This window comes from Stegostoma tigrinum, chromosome 39, assembly GCF_030684315.1.
Source record: "Stegostoma tigrinum isolate sSteTig4 chromosome 39, sSteTig4.hap1, whole genome shotgun sequence".
NCBI classification, from domain to species: Eukaryota; Metazoa; Chordata; class Chondrichthyes; order Orectolobiformes; family Stegostomatidae; genus Stegostoma; species Stegostoma tigrinum.
The window spans coordinates 4,101,861-4,122,858 of record NC_081392.1 but is presented as its reverse complement, the minus strand read 5'-3'; the positions used below and the strand labels follow the sequence as shown (position 1 = coordinate 4,122,858).

The following is a 20,998-nucleotide window of genomic DNA, read 5'->3' as shown; positions in this document are numbered from 1 at the left end:
TCATGTAGAGCTGAATAGCCTGTGCGGTGCTGTAACTTTTAAGTAATTTTATGTGATAGTTCTTTGTGCTGTGTTCTAACCGTTGCTTGACTCATGGTATCTTCAGGGCAGCTCATTGGCTCAGCTGTTAGCACTGCTGCCTCTGCAGCAGGGACCTGAGTTTAATTCGGCCCCAGGTGACTGTCTGTGTGGAGCTTGCATGTTCTCGCTGTGTCTGTGTGGGTTACCTCCAGGTGCTCTGGTTTCATCCCCCAGTCCGAAGATGTGCAAATTAGTTGGAATGGCCATGCCAAATTGCCCATAGTTTCCAGTGATGTGCGAGCTAAGTTGATTGGCTAAGGTAAAAGTGGAGTTATCGGGATAGGTTGGCGGGCTGGATCTGGGCCTGGGTGGGATGCTCTTCGGAGGGTCAGTGCAGACTCGAAGGGCTGAATGGCCTATTTCAGCAATGTACGGATTCTGTGATCTTTCCGATGTTTGCAATTTGTAGGTGTGTGCCCATATTTACAGAGGCCTCCTGGACGGAAATATGTTCTAACTAACCTTTTCTCCATTCTGTCTCACTGTCGATTTGTGTCTGAAGTTGATTTGTCTTTTCTTTTTTCTTTCATGGGATTTGAGAATTTGTTACCAATCCCTAATTGGCCCGGAGCTGAATGTCTTACACGGTCACGTCAGAGGGCAGTGAAGAGTCAATCTCATTGCTTTTGACCTGGAGTCATATGTAGGGCTAGACTCCCATCCGATGAGTTTTTCACAGTAATCAGTAATGGTTTCATGGTCACACTTACTGATATCAGCATTACAATTCCAGCTCTATTAATTGAATTTAAATTCCATCAGCTCCTATGGTCAGATTCAAACCAATGTCCTTAGTGCATTGTGCTACCATCTCTTCCATCATGTTTGATCACTGGGTGGTGATCTGTAGTTGCTGTGGTTTTTCAGAATTTCTGAGCTGAAAGTCGGCACGTGTTGTGTGTGCTGGTGTTGGTGACCTGTGCTCTAGCATATCACTGACTGAGATGCAACTCTAAGTCACCATTCCCTTTGACCTCCATTCACAAGGCTCAGTAACAGCTTGCTTGGTCTATTGATGTTTTCGATTTTATTATGCCTCTTTGGGTTTCTGATGGGTTTGGGATGGGATGACAGAGAGAGTGGGAGGTTGGCCTCATACAAGATGGCATAATACTGTATTTCAGTCCAGATTCCCCTTTGCCATCTTAGCTGTAATGAAACTGCCATCTAATTATTGTTCTAGACTGTAGACTGCTTGAACTGGCTCAAGCATTTTTAAGTCGTCTGCTGGGTTTGACGTTGTGTTTTTTTTAAGGAGTGGGTTTTGTAATGTTGCGGTGGATGGGGGGAGGGTAGCTTCATGCCTAAGGGTGCGCAAGCTGTGAATGACTGTCTATGACTGAATGTTTGCTGCTCCTCTTGTCCTTTCTAGGTCCGGAGTGGTGTGCAGGGTGAAGTATTGCAACTCTCTACCAGACATTCCCTTTGACCCAAAGTTTGTGACGTATCCATTTGATCCCAACAGGTAAAAGCTGTGTTCAGTCGACCTACAGATTTAACCATTCCCCCTCTTCAACAATGTCTCCCTTCCTTCTAGCACTTACTGAAGTAGACAACCACCTTTTTGGAGAAGAGAGGGAGGAATAAAGCTCGGGCAGCTTAGAGAAGAGAGTAAAGGACTCCAAGTCCTTTTGATGCATAAAGTTCAGGGATGGGTAGATTAGGTGGATGGGTCTGGGTGGGATGCTCTGAGGGTCAGTGTGGACTTGTTGGGCCAAAGGGCCTGTTTCCACACTGTAGAGATTCTATGACTTATTGAACACTTACCTCTATGACTAATTGAAAACTGCTCCTTCAGTTCAAAGAGTAGAGTGGGCAAAAAGGATGACACCCAAAACCCAGGGCTGAGAACTGAACAGTGTCCACTGTGGTTTGAATTTAATGTGAGCTCACTGTGGGTAGGGAAGGCCACTGTTGATGCGCTGTCGAGCAGCTCTCTGGTTAATAAGCTGCCTATAATCGAAAGGATGGGAAGCTGCAGCAGATTAAGTGAAAGGAGTGATGGCAATGATGGTGCAGTGTAGTGATGGAGGGTTGAGTGTAATTAGAGAGGTACTGCTGAGTAGTTGAGCAAATGGATTTGAGAATCCAGTTACTTGTGGCTAATAGTTAGTGGGAATAAAAGCATGGTGAAACAGGCCCAGGAGATACTTGGCCTTTGAGGCAAGAGAATTAATATCAAAGGAGGAAAGTACTGGAGATTGTTGGGGGCACTCCTCAATTGAAATATTGTGAGCTTCTGGAACCTTTGTAACTTCTGCCTGCTTCTGCAAGTTAGTTAGGGTCAGAGACTAAGTGTGGGGTCAGTGCTGAGTTGTTTCTCCTGGTCCCTTGAAGAGAATTTCATCTGAGTATCAACAGCAGCTTAGACAACCATTTGGCTTATTGTGGGAGCTTGTTTGCAGAATAACTGCTTTGTTTGACAGTGCTCACATCCTGTCTGGTTCGTTTGTGAACTGTTGCACTGAAGTGTAATGATTTTAAATATCTTTTGAGTCATGGTGGAGCAAACACACTCAAGAATTTGAGTACATTGGACTTGACATAACCATTTTGAAATTTGCAATTGACACCCAACTTGGAAATATCTCTCAAATAAAACAAAGAATGGTGGATGTTGGAGACCTGAAAAAAAACCTGGAAATTGCTGAAGAACCACAGCAGGGGGTCTGGCAGCATCAGTGGGAAGAAAACAAAGTTTTCGAATCTGGTAACTCTTTATCTGAATAGCAAACCTGCTGAGCAATCTTCAGCAATTTCTGTTTTTGTTGTGGACGTGTCTCTCTTTCTCTGTCCCTTGCACTCATGGACAAAAGTTCCAAACCTGGAATATCTCTCTGTGGGTATCACAAAGACATGGCTGCAAGGGGATCAGGGCTGGGAATTAAATGTCCAAGGATAACAGTTAATTTGCAAGATGGCTGCACTGTTCAAATCTTCCATTGAGTTGTAATTGGAACTGAAGCGTCATTTGGAGGAAAATACTAGTTGTATTTGTGAGGAACAATTAGAGTATGACAGAAGGCCTTTCAACTTAGGGATTTAATTTATTTTTTTCTCCGCAAGGTTAAAGAGTCCCGGCTTACAATCCAGGATCTTAAGCTAAACTATGTGTACTGTAAAGCTGCTAATATAGAAAAGCATTATTTAAAGATATTACATTTCTAGGAAAGATGTTATTAAGCTGGAGAGGATTCAGAAGTTACCAGGAAGTTGCCGGGTATGAAAGTTTTGAGTCATAAAAGAAAAGCTGGATAAGCTGGGACTTTTTTCACTGGAGCATGGGAGGTTAACAGGTGACCTGATAGAATTTTGTAACATAATGAGGGGCATAGATAGAGTTAATGGTAGTTATCTTTTCCCCAGGATGAGGGATATCAAAACTAAGGGCCACATTTTTAAAGCCAGAGGAGAGAGAATTAAAAAAAGACATGAGGGGCAGATGTTTTACACAGAGGGTGGTTTGCATATGGAATGAATTTCCTGAGGAAGTAGAAGGTGTGGGTACAATTATAATGGTAAAATACATTTAGGTAAGTACGTGAACAGGAACGGTTTGGAGGGATATGGGCCAGGAGCAGGCAGATGGGACTAGTTTAGTTTGGGACTGTGTTTCGCGTGTGCTGGTTGGACCTAAGGACCTGGTTCCATACCGTATGTCTCTGATGTAGATCCTATTGAAAGGACAGGCATCTGGCAGAGAGAATGGGGTTGCCTTGTTAGCAAGAAAGGAAATTAAATTGATAGCAAGAAATGACATCAGTTGGAAGGTGTAGAAGTTGGAAGGGTAAGGTTGAGGAACCACAAAGATAAAAATGTCCTGATGGGAGTTGTGTATAAGACCCCTAGCAGTAGTCAGGATTTGGGGCGGAAAATAAATCAGAATACATAGAAGGCATGCTTTACACTAAATATGGGGGATTTCAATTTGCAGGTGGGCTGGGAAAATAAGGTTGGTTACAGATCGCAAAAAAAGGAATTTGTAGAATGTCTGCAAGATGGTTTTATGGAGCAGCTTGTGGTAGAAAGTCTCCTGAGGAACAGCAATTGTGGATTTGGTGCTGTGTAACGAGGCAGATTTGATTAGGAAGCTTAAGGTGAAGGGACCCCTAGGGGGCAGTGATTATCATAGAATTCACTCTACAGTTTGAGAGGAAGCAGATGAATCAGATGTAACGGTACTACAATTGAGTAAAGGGAACTACAAAGACATGAGGGAGAAACTGTCCAGAATTGATTGGAAGATGATGAAGCACTAATGACACAAGTTTCTGGTAGTAATTCAGGAGGCATAATAGAAATTTATTCTAAGGAAGAAGGAACGTACTAAGGGTAGGACAAGGCAGCCATGATTGACAAGAGAAGTCAGGGACAGCATAAAAGCAAAACAAAAAGCATATAATGTCTTGAAGATTAGTAGGAAGCCTTTAAAAACAAGCAGAAGACAACTAAGAAAGCAATAAGGGAGGAGAAGATGAAATATAAGCGTAAAATGTAAGAGAGAGACAAGAGTGAACATTGAACTGCTGGAAAATGAGACTGGAGAAGTAGTAATGGTGAACAAAGAAATGGCAGAGGAACTGAATAGTTCTCACAGTTTTCAAGAGATTCGAGGGGCAGTGGTGTGTGTAATGGAGGAGATGCTGGGGAAGCTGAAAGATCTGAAAATGGCTAAGTCACCCAGACTGGATGGACTACACCCTGGTGTTCTGAAGGAGATAGCTGAGGAAATTGTGCAGGTATTTGTGGTGATTTGTCAGAAATCACTAAAGTCAGGGAGCGTCCCACAGGATGTGAAAATGGATAATCTAGCACCCCATTTCGGAAGGAATGGAGGCAGAAGACGAGGTATTATTGACCAGTTAGCCTGACCTTTTGGAGTCCGTTGTTAAGGTTGAGGTTGCAGAGTAGTAGAGTCATAGACTATTTTTTAAATGGGGAAAGGTTTCAGGAGTCAGAAATGCAAAAGGACTAGAGAGTTCTAGTTCATGATTCTGTTATGGTTAACATGCAGGTTGAGTTGTCGGTTAGGAAAGCAAATGAAATGTTAGCATTCATTTCAAGAGAGCTAGAATACAACAGCAGGGATGTACTGCTGAGGCACAAGGTTCTGGTCAGGCCACATTTGAAATATTGTGAGCGGTTTTGGGCCCCATGTCTAATGAAGCGTGTGCTGGCCTCGGAGGGGGTCCAGAGGTTTGCAAGAATGATCACTGCAATGAAGGGCTTGTCCTATGAGGAGGGGTTGGGGATTCTAGGTCTATACTTGATGGGGTTTAGAAGGATTCGGGGATCTAATTGAAACTTAAATAATACAAGAGTCCTGGAGAGAGTGGATGTGGAGAAGATGCTTCCACTAGTCAAAGAGACAAGGACCCGAGGGTAAAGCGTCAAAGTGAAAGTTGGCCCTTTAGCACTCAGATGAAGAGGAATTTCTTCAGACAGAAGGTAGTTAATCTGTGGAACAATTTGCCACATAGGGTTGTGGAGGCCGTTCAGTTGAGTGCATTTAAGACAGAGATAGATAGGTTCTTGATTAGTTAGGGTTATGGAGAGAAGGTTGGAGAATGGGGTTGAGAAACCTATCAGTCATGATCAAATGGTGGAGCAGAATCAACGAGTCTAATTTTTCCCTTATATCTTATGATCTCTACTGCCTTTTGTATGCAGAGGTGCTTCTCAATATTTCTCCTGAACACGCTGGCCCTAAATCTCAGATTGTGCCCTATGTGATGATGACTGTGACCAAGCCCATGTTTAATATGGTAATGGATGGTTTGTTGATGTGCGTCTCTTGGATACTGGCCATTTGGACAATATGTGTCAGTGTTTACGAAATGTTCTGATATCTGTTAGGGGGTCTCCCTTGACATGGTCCTGGTTGGCATATTCCATGGACTTGAAGGGTTGGCTTTAGTTGCTCTGAAAAGGAGACTATCAATCAATCATTTGTTGGCCACACTCAGGACTTTAGTTGTAATTTCTTGCTTGAAAGAGGACACCTGTGAAGGCTGACAGTTTCTGCTCTAGATTAGGAGTTACCATCAAGTAAGAAACTAATAAAGGACATAAAATCTAAAACCTTGTGGATGTTCGAGATCTGGAATATACACAGGGTGGTGAAAAAATTCAGCAGATCTGACAGCAGGCCAGGAGAAACTTGCTTGCACAAGGATTTGGAATGTACTTCCTGACAAGAAAATTGATCTAGATTCAATTAATATTGTTTAAAAATAATTTAATATGGATGGAGAACTAAAAGGATTTCGGGAGAAACTGGGTTTAACTAGATTTATCGTTCGAAGACTTGATAGACCAAATGGCTGGATCCTCTGCAGCACTGTTGCGTATGATTCTTTGACAACTTTGAACTCTTTATCTTGCGTATTTCCACAGATTTGTACAGTATAAAGCTACTTCTCTTGAGAAACAGCACAAACACGAGTTGTTAACAGAACCAGATCTGGGAGTCGTGATTGACCTCATCAACCCCGATACATACCGGATTGATAACAATGGTAAGGTCGAGGTCTGTCTGCGTCAGCACAATCTTCTGTGTATCTTGGCTGCTTTCGTGATATGCTGATAGAGTTCTGAACTGCTCGTGTCCCTGATCTTCTGTTCCCGCACTTTGTTCTCTGGCAACAGTCATTCACTATTCTACTTGAGGTTCTTGCACAGAGAGAACTAGAAATGTAAGTAGACCATTCAGCCCCTCAAATCTGCTCTGTTAAATGATGGATCTGCTCATGACCTCAAGTCCATCTTCCTGTCCATGCCCCATAACCATCAACTCCCTTGTTGATCAAAAAATCAGTCCACCTCAGCATTGAATATATTTAGTGAACCAGCCTCCATTGCTGTCTGAGAAAGAGAATTCCACAGACCAATGAGAGGAAAAGAAAAATCCTTACCTTAGTCTTAAAAAGGAGACTCCCTAATTTTCAAACACCACCTGGTTTTAGACTCGCCTATAACAGGAAGTTTTCTCTCCATATTGTGTCGTTAAATCCCTTCGGGATTAATGTTTTAATAAGATCATCTCTAAACTCTGATTCTATTTATTTAAACCCTCGACTGCATGTTTAGTAGTGCTAGAAGCATTCTTACATGCAGATTGCATCCATTGTCATCTGAAATCTGGGTCTTTCTGTGCCTGCAGGAAACAGGGACCTGACTGTTACCCCAGTGGTTATAAATTGTTCATGATATTCCAAAGAAAACTTTTCGTTGTACGCATGGAGCCACCGGGCTCAGACAGTGTACAAACTTTTTCTTACACAAATTCAGGCAGTGCTAAATTGCAGAGGATTAGACTAACAAAATGATTTAGTGGAGTGAAGATATTTAATAATTCCGTTTTCACTTATTATCTTAAGGTCACATTCCTCAGGGAGTGTCATGAGTGTTAGCTAAACAATAGGTGAACTTGAAAAATATTCAGCATTAGCTGGGGAATCTGCATAGATCTTACTTAGTTCTATTTATAGTAGAAAAAGAAACATTTTTTCAGTTAGAAATTATCAGATCAAAGCTGTGGTGTTCTTGGACAGAATTCCACCATTCTCAGTCACCCAGTGTAATGATCAACCTCTAATACCACACCACTGTTGTAGATAGATAGAATAGAACAGTACAGCACAGAACAGGCCCTTCAGCTCACAATGTTGTGCCGACCATTGATCCTCATGTATGCACCCTCAAATTTCTGTGACCATATACATGTCCAGCAGTCTCTTAAATGACCCCAATGACCTTGCCTCCACAACTGCTGCTGGCAACGCATTCCATGCTCTCACAACTCTCTGCGTAAAGAACCTGCTTCTGACATCCCCTCTATACTTTCCACCAACCAGCTTAAAACTATGACCCCTCGTGCTGGCCATTTCTGCCCTGGGAAATAGTCTCTGGCTATCAACTCTATCTATGCCTCTCATTATCTTGTATACCTCAATTAGGTCCCCTCTCCTCCTCCTTTTCTCCAATGAAAAGAGACCGAGCTCAGTCAACCTCTCTTCATAAGATAAGCCCTCCAGTCCAGGCAGCATCCTGGTAAACCTCCTCTGAACCCTCTCCAAAGCATCCACATCTTTCCTATAATAGGGCGCCCAGAACTGGACGCAGTGTTCCAAGTGCGGTCTAACCAAAGTTTTATAGAGCTGCAACAAGATCTCATGACTCTTAAACTCAATCCCCCTGTTAATGAAAGCCAAAACACCATATGCTTTCTTAACAACCCTGTCCACTTGGGTGGCCATTTTAAGGGATCTATGTATCTGCACACCAAGATCCCTCTGTTCCTCCACGCTGCCAAGAATCCTATCCTTAATCCTGTACTCAGCTTTCAAATTCGACCTTCCAAAATGCATCACCTCGCATTTATCCAGGTTGAACTCCATCTGCCACCTCTCAGCCCATCTCTGCATCCTGTCAATGTCCCGCTGCAGCCTACAACAGCCCTCTACACTGTCAACGACACCTCCGACCTTTGTGTCGTCTGCAAACTTGCTGACCCATCCTTCAATCCCCTCATCCAAGTCATTAATAAAAATTACAAACAGTAGAGGCCCAAGGACAGAGCCCTGTGGAACCCCTGTACAATTGTGAAGTTTGTCTCTGCTGTATATGCGATCATTTAAATTGGAAGCGGGAGCAGCCACTTGCCCTTCAAGTTTGCTCTGCCATTCAGTAAGATCAAGGCCGATCTCATTACTCCACTTTCCCGCTGATCCTGAAGACGTATCACCATCTTGCTTACCAAGAATCTATCTACCTCTACCGTAGAATCATTCAAAGATGCAACTTTCAAAGGAAGAGGGTTTTAAAGACACTTGACCCTCTCTAGAAACATAATTTCTCCTGATCTCCGACTTAAATGGGTGACCCCTTATGTTTAAACATTAACCCGCCATTCTAGATTCTCCCACAAGAGGAAACATTCTGTACGTCAGCGCCCTGTCAAGATCCCTCAGAATCTCGTGTTTCAATCAAGTCACCTCTTACTCTTCCAAATTCTGATCAGCACAAGCCCAGCCTGCACAACCTTTCCTCGTGTGACTGCTTCTGAATTGACTACTAGCAACCAATAAGGAGTGCCATCCCTTTTCCTGTTGCATACGTTTTAGCAAATTTAAGTGCAGCAGTTGTTTTCCCCACATTGTTCTGAATGATTTTTCTCCCTGGTGTTTGATCAGCACTGCTGTCCTCTGATGGTATCATTTCCTCTCCACAGTCATTCTTGATATTGCAGATGAGAAGCTACTTGAAGAAGAAATTCAGGCACCATCAAGTTCAAAACGGTAAGTGATGAAAGATCCACCTGTGGTATTTGCTGGGAGCAACTGGGTGCCAGTTGGCACCGGCCAGTAGTGAATGAGCAGAGACATTCACCGTTGGGTGAAAGTGACAGAGGGGCATGTTCATTGCTGGTTGAGAATGACTGTAGGGGAGCACTGGTTGGAGTTACCAAGGGATGTCAGGTGGTATTGATTGGACATCAAGACTGTGGATGTGGGAGAGTGGTGTGGCAGGATTCACTGCTGACCAGGGGTGTCCAGGGTGTTATTACTGCTGGCCAAGAGTGACCAGGAGACAGCTAGAAGAAATGGAGGCTAGGGAACTCGGGGAAATAAATATTGATGTCTTGAAAACAGTCAACATTACAGAAGAGCTGGAGGTCTTAAAAATCATGAAGAAATTTCTAATCAAGGGTCTAGGCCCGAAACGTCAGCTTTCCGGCTCCTAAGATGCTGCTTGGCCTGCTGTGTTCATCCAGCTCTACACCTTGTTATCTCAAATTCTCCAGCATCTGCAATTCTTATTATCCCTAGTAGAGATGTTTGGATCATCTAAAGCCATGGCTGATGTGCTGGAAGAGTGGAGGGTATTCCAATGTTGTGGCTTTAATCAAGAAAGGCTGTAAAGAAAAGCCAAGAAATTATAGACCAGCAAGTCTAACATCAGTGGTGGGTAAATTGTTGGAGGGGATTTTGAAAGATAAGATTTGCATGCATTTGGAGAGGCAAGGACCGATTTGAGTTGGTCAACATCGCTTTGTGCATGGGAAATCGTGTCTCACAAACTTAATTGAGTTTTTTGAGGATGTAACCTTAAAGAATGATGAGGACAGAGTGGTAGATGTTGTCTTCGTGGGCTTCAGTAAAGCCTTTGACAAGGTTCCGCATGGTAAGCAATTTAGTAAAGTTAGACCACGTGGGATTCGGGGAGAGCTTGCCAGTTGAATACAAAATTGACTGTTATGGTAGGAGACAGAGGGTGGTGACGGAGGGTTGTTTCTCATCCTGTGACCAGCAGTGTTCCGCAGGAGCTTTTGCTTGTTGTCTTTATAAACAATTTGGACAGTGAAGAAGGTTATTTGTCTAAGATCACAAAGAGATCTTGATCAATTGGATCAATGGGCTGTGAAGTGGCTGATGGAGTTTAATTTAGATATATTTGAGGTATTGCATTTAGGTAAAGCACCGGGGGCAGGGCTTGTACAGTTAATGGTAGAACCCTGGGAGTGTGGTCAAACAAAGAGACCTAGGGGTTCAGGTACACAGTTTTTTAAAAATTGCATCAGAAGTAGACAGAGGGTTAAGGAGGCGTTTAGCAAGCCAGCATTCATTGCTCAGACCTTTGAGTATAGGAGTTGGGACATCATGCTGAGGTTGTACAGGACATTGGTGAGGTCTGTTCTGGAGTACTGTGTTCAGTTCTGGTCACGCTGCTATAGGAAGGATATTATTAAATTAGAGAGGGGTCAGAAAAGATTTACTAGCATGTTGCTGGGACTAGAGGTTTTGAGTTATAAGGAGAGGCTGGATAGGTTGGGACTTGTTTCACTAGAACGTAGGAGGTTGAGGGGTGACCTTGTAGAGGTTTATAAAATCATGAAGGGCACAGATAAAGTGAATAGCAACAGTCTTTTCTCTCAGGTGGGGGGGGCAGTTCAAAACCAGCAGGCATACTTTTAAAGTGCAAAGAGAAAGGTTTAAAATGCACCTGTGGGGGCAACATTTTCACAGAGTGGTTTGTATGTGGAACGAACTGCCAGAAGGAATAGTGGACACAGTAACAGTTACAACATGTAAAAGATTTTTGGATAGGTACATGAATCAGAATGGTTTAGAGGAATATGGGCCATACACAGGCAAGTGGGAGTAGTTTAGTTTGGGGAAACTTGGTCTGCACGGATACGTTTCAGCGTGTATGTTTCTATGACTGTATAATACTTACTGGCGATAACTGGGGAATTGTCAAACTGGCCAAGAGTAACTGGGAGACAGACAGTGCTGGCCATGAGTGACTGGGACCAAGTTGGCACTGGCCAGGAATGAGCAGGGAGACTCTCTGCACTGGCCAGTACTGATCATTGGTGCTAGCTAGGAGTAGCTAGGGTGGAAGGGCAGTTGGAGGGACTGAGAGTGACTGGGTTTTGAGGTCATGGGGTTCACCGAGGAATAACCAGGATGAGGTCCTGTGGCCGGTTGTAATTGATCAGTATTCTCTTCATGCTATAAATTGTGCATCTTTTAATTCAGTTCACAGCAACATGCGAAGGTGGTGCCGTGGATGAGAAAAACTGAATACATCTCCACAGAATTCAACCGATATGGCATCTCCAATGAGAAGCCAGAAGTCAAGTAAGTTACGTGGGGCTATAACTCTTGTAGAGTGTTTGCAAAGGGTGTAGGCTTATGTTAACCAGGACTCCCTGGATTGAGGCTTTGCCTTTGCTTACAGTTGACCAAGTGTTAATTAAAATGTTGCCTTTAGATCATTTTAAGGTGAATATAAGTTGGGGAAGCAATGGCGTTAGTGGTATTACGTCTAGACTAGATTAATCCAGGGACCCACAATGTTCTGGGGACCTGGGTTCGAATCATGTTGTGGTAGATGGTGGAATTTGAATTCAGCAAAAGGAAACTCTGGAATTAAGAGTCTAAATGATGATCATGGATCCATTGCCGATTGTTGGAAAGCCCCATCCGTTTCAGTAATGTCCTTTAAGGAAGAAAATCTGTCATCCTCAGCTGGTCTGGCCCACATGTGACTCCAAACCCACAGTAATGCGGTTGACTCTTAACTACTGTCTGAGCGCTTGGGGTGGGCGATTAAATACTTGCCTAGCTAGTGACACTGTCATCCTGTAAATGATTTTTTAAAAAATTAAAATCTCATTGGTGAGATAGAATCAGAGAACCAGCTGGGGAGGTAATAGAGATTGAATGTGCTGAACCAGACCAGCTGGTCTTGTGTGGCAGCTTTTCCTTCTAACCAATTTTTTTAGTGCCCCCTGGTGTCTTTGTGCAGAAAGACAAGCAGCCACCAAATCCAGCAGTTCTATAAGTACCAAATCCAGCAGTTCTATAAGTACCAAATCCAGTTTAGATTTTTGGAAATCACAGCCACTGTATCAGATTCTGAACGCAGGATATGAGTTCAATTCTGAAAATTACCAGGCTGAATGAAGCCTCCTAAAACTCGTTAGTCTGAAGTAGTGTTGTGCCATCACAGGTATTGTAGTTTTAGTTGAGATCTCCACATTACTTTTTATTGAGAATTGGACAGGAGATGCATGTGTTTATCCTTGATGTTGTTTCTGTGCTTCTCACTAGTTCTGTCAATGTCTTCTGTTTACCTCTCCCTCCAAAATCAGAATCGGTGTGTCTGTCAAGCAGCAGTTCACAGAGGAGGAGATTTACAAAGACAGAGACAGCCAGATCGCAGCGATTGAAAAGACATTCGTGGATGCGAATAAAGAGGTACTAAAAATCATTCCTACCAATGGGAACAGATCCCATTCCGAGATTAGTTTGGACCACCAATCCCCTGCAACCTGAGGAATGCTGTCATACTGCACCTCTCTGCATCACATCAATTATACCTTCTGCGAGTTTTCCTAAACTCTACCTTAATTCATTTCCTTTATTAGAGGTATACCAAATTATAAAGCCCTCCCTGTAAAGGAGTATCCAAACTATTAATTGTAGCAAACTTTTTATTAACAGGCATCTATGGGGCCAGGAGTGCATATATTGATCAAATACTCCAAATAATCAAGAGGTCTATATAATCAATGTAAAAATGCACACTAAGAGATAGAAACGTGATTAAAAATACCTCACCTCCTATAGACAAAGTGACCATAGGTACCCACGTGGGCCCAAGCTATGCCTGCCTCTTTGTAGGTTACGTGGAACAATCCCTCTTCCATGCCTACACTGGCCCTAAACCCCACCTGTTCCTCTGTTACATTGATGACTGTATCAGCGTCGCCTCGTGCTCCCACGAGGAGCTCGAACAGTTCATCCACTTCACCAACACCTTTCACCCCAACCTTAAGTTCACTTGGACCATCTCTGATACCTCTGCTTCCTTCCTGGACTCCTCTGTGTTCATCTCCGGCAGCCACCTAGAAACCTATATCCATTTCAAGCCCATCGACTCCCACAGGTACCTAGAATACACCTTCTCCCACCCACCTTCCTGCAAAAATGCCATCCCCTATTCCCAATTCCTTCACCTCTGCCACATCTGCTCCCAGGATGAGGCATTCCACTCCTGTACATCTCAGATGTCCTCGTTTTTCAAGGACCGCAATTCATTTGCATCCTCAACTGACAAGGCAGCATGGTGGTTCACTTGTTAGCACTGCTACCTCAAGGCATCAGAGACCTGAGATCAAAGTTTTCTGTATCTCTTTGAAGTGATTTTTCACAAAAATACAAGTGATAGGATTCAGCCCATTCATTCTGCTCCTCCATTCATTATGATCACCGCTGACTGTGGGTTTCAACTCGCATTCCCACTGTCTCCCAAATCACTGGATTCCCTGAGATGTGAAAACATTTGTCTATCTCTGTGTTAAATATAGTCAATGATGCAGCCTACTGCATTTTAAGTGAAGGGCATTCATTTTGTTCTACTCCTTGGGGAAATAAATCACCTGTGAACTTTTTCCTGAGCGAGTGTGACAAATGAACCAACATGGTCCAACTTGGGTGGCACGGTGGCTCAGTGGTTAGCACTGCTAGCTCTCAGTGCCAGGGGTCCAGGTTTGATTCCACCCTCAGGTGACTCTGTGTGAAGTTTGTACATTCTCTCCATGTCTTTGTGCGTTTCCTCTGTGTGGTCCGGTTTCCTCTTACAGTCCAAAGGTGTGCAGGTTAGATTGATTGGCCATTGGGAATACGAGTTACAGGGTTAGGCCTGAGATTGGGACTGGGTACTATGCCGTTCAGAGAGGCAGTGTGGACTCAATGTCTGAATAGCCTGCTTCCACACTGTAGGAATTCTATGATTTGGATGTGAGTTTGCTCGCTGAGCTGGAAGGTTAGTTTTCAGACGTTTCGTCACCATTCTAGGTAACTTCATCAGTGAGCCTCCGACGAAGCGCTGGTGTTATGTCCCGCTTTCCATTTGTCTGGTTAGGTTTCCTTGGGTTGGTGATGTCATTTCCCAAGGAAACCTAACCAGATAAATAGAAAGCGGGACATAACACCAGCACTTCGTCGGAGGCTCACTGATGCAGTTACCTAGAATGGAGACGAAACGTCTGAAAACTAACCTTCCAGCTCAGTGAGCAAACTCACATCCAGAACCTCAACCTGAGCTACAAATCTTCTCAAAACTCGCTAATTCTATGATTCTGTGATGGACTGTGAAAGAACAGTGTGGTATTATAATTGTGGTGTTGCTGGACAAGTAATCCAGAGGACTGCTTTAAAGTTTTTTCTTCTTTAGTGTGTCATGGAATGTGTCCTTCGTGTGTCTCCAGACTCTCAGCAATGTGGTTTACTGGTAATTGCTTTCTGTTATGACCAAGCAAACCATGTTATTGTCCTCAGGAACATGTCTCACTGGTTCTTTCTTGAGGGCAGTTAGGGATAGGGCAATGCTGTGGAAGGCTCAGTGGTTAGCAATGCTGCCTCACAGTGCCTGGGACCCGGATTCAGTTCCAGCCTTGGACTACTGTGTGGTGTTTGCACTCTCTCCCATGTCTGCGTGGTTTTCTGCTGGGTGTTCTGGTTTCTTCCCACAGTCCAATGACGTGCAGGTTAGGTGGTTTGGCCATGCTAAATTATCCATAGTGCTCAGGGATGTGTAGGTTAGGCGCATTAGCCATGGGAAATGCGGGGTTAAGAGGATGGTTCTAGGTTGGATGCTGTTCAGAGGATCGGTGAGGACTTGTTGGACCGAATGGCATGTTTCCACACTGTGGGGATTCTATAATTCTGTGAATGTTGGGCCTTGCCACTAATACCTGCACCCCATGAACAGAATCAGAAGGTGCTACCAAACTGGGTCACAGCAGATGGCAGCACTTGTTGAAGGCAGATCAGGTTAACAGTTCAACTCTTAAGTTTCCAATCATCAGTCCATGGCTGACATTCTAACTGATGACTGGACTGTTCCTTCCAACAGCAGTACAAATATGTTCCCAGGCTTTGCAGCTGGAGAGCCGATTTTATTGTTAATCGTATTGTCTCTCTCTGTCTATGTCCCCTAGGTTACTCAACATTACAGCAAGCCTCGGGTTACCCCTGTGGAAGTCATGCCTGTATTTCCTGATTTTAAGGTAAGGGTTGTGGCTGTGGTTTTATCAATGGTCATTGCATGATCTTGGAACATTGCATCCTGGTGGCCTGTCTTAGTTTGAGACCTTATCCACATGGTTCTGGCAGAATGTTATGATAGAGAGATGGAGGAAACTATCAGTAGATGAGTATTGGCGTCAGCCATCATCAAGTTTTGAGATTGTTCTCCACATACCAACAGCCAAGTGGCTGCTCTGGGCCGAGGCTGACCACGTAGAATCACCTACAACACAGAAGGAGGCTGTTCAGGTCATCGAGTTTGTGCCAGCACTCTGGAGCTAACCTGTTGCTCCCATTCCCTGGCTCTGATCCCAGAGCCTACAAGTTTATTTCTCTCAAGTGCTCATCTAAAGTTCCTTTTGAAATCATCAATTGTCTCCACTCCCACTGCCCACAGGCAGTAAGGTCCATGTTGCTGCCAGCCACTACATCAAAAACACCTTCCCCACATCCCCATTCCTGAGCAGCACCTACTTCTCATAAACTGTTCAGCAGCTCTGACCCCTCTTGTTTGATAAGCCTGAACTTCTCGGATAAATTTCTTGTGAGAAAAATTTTCCTGATTGTCTTCTGAAACTCCATTTATCTCTCAAAGGCAAGTATTTGAAGCAGTGGCAGACAGGCCTAGAGTTGGAGGCAGTGTGATTAATTTGGATTGTGGCAGGGCTATGAAGAGAGCCCAGAGCAATGGGATTAGTTTGGGTTTAATACAGGACTTCGGCAATGGAGCTAAGCAGTCAGATTAATTTGGGATTGATACAAGGCTATTTTATGGGTAGTATTTAATTTTGTTAGCTCTGTTGCTTGTTAAGCCGCCAACAGCCTGTCTCAGCATCTAAGTTTCCATTTCTTCCCTGATATGAATTTTTTTCTGAGAAACTCTTGCGAGAAATCCTGCCAATCATGTTTTGAAAATCTGTGTATGCTACAACGTAGCGCTGGACAAGGAGAGAGCAGTGATAGCATTAGTTTGGGCTGGGCAATGGCTTAGTGGCATAATCACTAAACTATTCATCCAGAAACTCCACTAATGTTGTGGTAACCTGGGTTCAAGTCCTGACATGGCAGATGGTAGAATTTGAATTTGATAAAGAATCTGAAATTAGGGGTCTGATAATCACCATGAAACTATTGCCAACTTTTGGGAAAAACCCATCTGATTGACTAATGCCTTTTAGGGAAGGAAATTTGTCATCCTTGCCTGGTCTAGCCAACATGTGACTCCAGACTGACTGCAATGTGGTTGACTCTTAACTACCCTCTGGGCAATAAGGGATGGGTAATACATGCTACCTCAACCAGAGAAGCCCACATCCTATGAGTGAATAAAAAACGTTTGGAAATCCTTTAATAAAGTTATATAAGAGCCTTTTCTCTAGGCTTCACATCGGTGATGCCATTTTGCTACCCTGATAAGTTTTATAAACTGCTTGTCCCTAGCTGCCTTTGTCACCCACTAACTTGGAGATTTTGCTTTGCATAATTCACCATCGTAGTTTCTCTGCTGAACAAAAGGCTTTGTTTCTTTATCTGCTGTTTGTGTTAATTCTTCATGTTTCTCTTCACACCCTTCCCCACCAAACTGAGATTGTATTTGAAGTCCTGGAATGGGCTTGAACCCACTGAGTAAAACTGACACTTTGTCTGTCAAGAACATATTACCCTGGAGATTACGTGATCTGCGACAATATAAATATTTTTGGTTGGTCACTCCCAAGCTGAAGATTTAGGAGCCCAGGGACCTGCTGAAATGTCTGATCAGAACCCCATAGTACTTTATAGTCATCGTTCAGAAGTGCCAGCAATCCTGCTTTGTTCACTTTGTTCAGGGTTCCTGAACTTTGGCTCAGGACCCCCACTGGTGTTGTGGGATGAGCATTTGAGGTGGCCATCTCTGTAGATGCAATGGCAGCTGTGGAGCAGAGACTCCAATTTGAGGTGAACCCTTTAGATGGCTGTGAGTTTTTTGCTTAACTGTGAGCGAGGTCGTATCCAAGTAGCTCTGGGATATGACACTAACAGAGTCTGCAAAAGGTAGGTGTCTCAGTTGTTCTCTGTGCCTGTATCCTTGCTGTTTGAATCTCAACACCTAATTTTCTCTCTAACTTTTAAGTGTGAAGCCTTAAAATGGGTCACAGCAGAACCATTGTTTCGAGAAGCACATCTGTAGAAGATGGTTTCATATCTCTGACTCCTTCTCGTTCCCATAGATGTGGATTAACCCATGTGCACAGGTCATATTCGACTCTGATCCAGCGCCCAAAGAGATCACTGGTCCAGGTGCTGTGGAGATGATGTCCCAAGCTATGATCAGGTGAGGCTGTTTGACATGCTGATGCTGTAAAAGGAGGGAGTCAGGGCATGTTGCATTAATGCATCGAGGCTACAAGTTTTAAGTTCCAACTGTGAGTTACCTTGTTAAAGCTATTCAATATGCAGCAATTGGCTTTCAAAAGGTGGTGGGGCCAGGCTGCAAAACAAAATTGAGAAACCGTTAATGGCCATGAAGAAAAGTGGCATAAAATTAAGACGGATTGAACAGGTAATGGCATGAGATGAGTGTAAACAAGCTTGTGGGAGGATGTTGCCTTTTAGCTACCTCCATGAGCTGGGGTGGTTATCTACGGGAGTAGAATTATAGAAGCCCTACAGCCCATCAAGTCCATGCTGACCCTCTGAAGCGGATCCCACCCAGAGCCGCCACCTACCTGTAACCCTGCATTTCAGGGCTAACCCGCTTAACCTGCACATCCCTGAACACTACGGGGCAATTTAGCATGGCCACTCCACCTAAACTGTGGGCTGTGGGAGGAAATCCACACAGACATGGGGAGAATGTGCAGACCGCACACAGACTGTTGCCCAAAGCTGGAATCGAACCTGGGTCTTTATGGAAATCATCAAAAAATTTTAAATAGTGAAAGGTTAAGTCTTGAATGTACAGTCTGCCAGCCGGTACACTTGGAGGAAGCATCAAAAAGAACCTCCAACTTTACGGAGAACTACTCTGCTCAGGAAGCTTAAGGGAGGTGAGAGTGTTCTCCTTGACAGGTAAACACAGCCTGTCCCCCAGCCCCTTTTACCCAATCTGCCATCCCCTTTAAAGCCCTCCCTGTCCTGCATCCCCAACTGTCCCAAAACCCCCGCCATCTATCCTGGCCCCATCATCTATCTGCCCCACTTTGTGCTTTTTACCCCGGTTCTTCCCACACACCCCCATCACCTCTCCCTCCTTTATCTCCCAACCCCTGGTGGGCCTTCTGCCCCCTCGCCTCTCCTGCCCCTCCTTATTCTCATACACAGACACGCACGCACGCACACAGACACGCACGCACACAGACACGCACGCACACACACACACACACACATCACAACACCCCTGTTGCCTTATTCACCCATTTCATCACCTGAAGCTCCTGCCACCTTCACTCCTCCTTGACCTGCCACCTCCCGTATTTTTTGGAAGGCAGTAGTCGCACATCCCAGTGGTGGCATGAATTATGGTGAAGATTAGTGAACAGACCTAATCTTGATGTAGGACAAAAGGACATGGTCTTGGAACAAGTTAAGGAAAGAAAAGATGTATCCTGAAGAGGTGTAAATGGAGAATAGCAAAATTATCCACATTACAACAATGTAGGCAGTGATTATGATCTCGAATTCTTGACTTCACTGTTAACTCTGAAAGTTCCTGAGAGGTTCAGGTTGAAATATAACTGTTTCTCTCTCTCTCTCCCCAGAGGTATGATGGATGAGGAAGGAAACCAATTTGTTGCTTACTTCTTGCCAAATGAGGAAACCATAAGGAAACGGAAAAGAGATAATGAGGAGTGCATTGACTACATGCCAGAGGATATGTAAGTCAGCAGGTTATTTTGTTTTTGTGCTTAGAATTTACAGTAAAGACCTTACGCTGATTTTCAGCTATACAATTCTCAAAATGAGGAAATCCCCAAGTATGAAATGTAGTCTGCGCGAATTTGACAGTTTTAGACAGAAGATATTAAAATAAGCAAGTGGCTGATTTAGCATTCCTGCATAACACTGGTTGGATGCTAAATAAAACTCCCTCCCTACCATTTTCTACAGTTTTACTTTCTAGACAGTTATGAAATAATTATTTAAACCTCTGTCTTTTCCTTGTTTCCCAGTGTTAATTCCTCCGTCGCACTCCACTGGGATCAGTAATGCCTTTAGCTATTCTGTTCCTTTAAATATCCTTGTAGTTTCTACTGTCCTTTTACTTTCCTTGCTGGCTTTCTGTCATAATTCAGTTCTTCCATCATTATTGCCGATGGATTTCTTTGCTGGTTTCTGAAAGTTTCCCCAGTCTTCTGGCTTACCGCCATACTTTGTAGCATTGTGTGTTTTTCCTTTAATGTCACCCTTAATTTCCTTTGTTAGCCACAGGTGGTGTATCTTTCCAGTAGAGTGTTTGTTCTTAATGAAACATATCGTCATTGAAGATTATGCATTTACTTAAATGTTTGCTTCTGTCTTTCTACTATGTCACTTCTAACCTATAAACCCAGTTCACATTAAAGAGCTGTCTTCCTACCTTGGAATTATCTGTATTTAAGTTTAATTTGCCATTTTGGAGCCATATTTCTCACTCTCAAACTGGATGTGAAATTTACTATGTGGTCTTTAGCTCTCCCTGTCTCATTACACATTACCAGGTGCAAAAGTTTGATCCCAGGTGTATTGGTCAAAGTGTTATGATCCAAACTGATGATACTACTGAGCAAGTCATGTCACAGAGGGAAACCTGACTTGATACACCATAAGTTTTAATTTTGCAATTTTCCTGCATTTCTATCTTTGAACATATGGACAAGAGGCTGCCAAAGTATTTGAATGAGTAAAAGTTTGTTACCCAAAAAATAAAGCTGTATACACAAAACAGTTTAGAAATAACCTTTCTTAAGCAGCAAAAACAAAAAAAATTCAGTTCTTTTTCCCAGCATTACCCAGAAAGATACTGTATCCCAGTGAAGTATCCCACTCCTGTCTTTACCCTTTCATTTCTTGCTTGCAACCTAAGTGTTTGTTTTCACTAGCTTTCTGCAGCAGATGTGATTCTCTCCATCTCTCCCCAAGACACACTAGCACGGGATAACTCAATAACATTTCTCATTGAACGAAAAGAAAGTAAGTTAGGGTTTTGCTTAATTCCTTTGACAACTGTGAAGCTGCAAAACAGCATATCTGCTGAATGATACTTCTGAACTGAATCTCCTCTGGCCTCTCCATTTCTCTGTCTCTGTCTCTCTCTATCTTTATCTCTGGGTTGTGAACAGTTGACCTAGTAAACA

At 43.5% G+C, this 20,998-nt stretch overlaps 1 protein-coding gene across 1 annotated transcript in view; it reads left to right on the top strand.

Moving 5' to 3' along the window:
* The window catches only part of paf1 (PAF1 homolog, Paf1/RNA polymerase II complex component), a 36,017-nt gene that overhangs the window by 6,026 nt on the left and 8,993 nt on the right, over window positions 1-20,998 (top strand). The window contains exons 3-10 of the mRNA XM_048522464.2: window positions 1,454-1,546; window positions 6,478-6,599; window positions 9,314-9,380; window positions 11,625-11,726; window positions 12,743-12,848; window positions 15,596-15,664; window positions 17,894-17,997; window positions 19,424-19,540. Of these exons, the coding sequence (XP_048378421.1) occupies window positions 1,454-1,546; window positions 6,478-6,599; window positions 9,314-9,380; window positions 11,625-11,726; window positions 12,743-12,848; window positions 15,596-15,664; window positions 17,894-17,997; window positions 19,424-19,540 (780 nt within the window). The remainder of the gene's footprint in view (window positions 1-1,453; window positions 1,547-6,477; window positions 6,600-9,313; window positions 9,381-11,624; window positions 11,727-12,742; window positions 12,849-15,595; window positions 15,665-17,893; window positions 17,998-19,423; window positions 19,541-20,998) is intronic.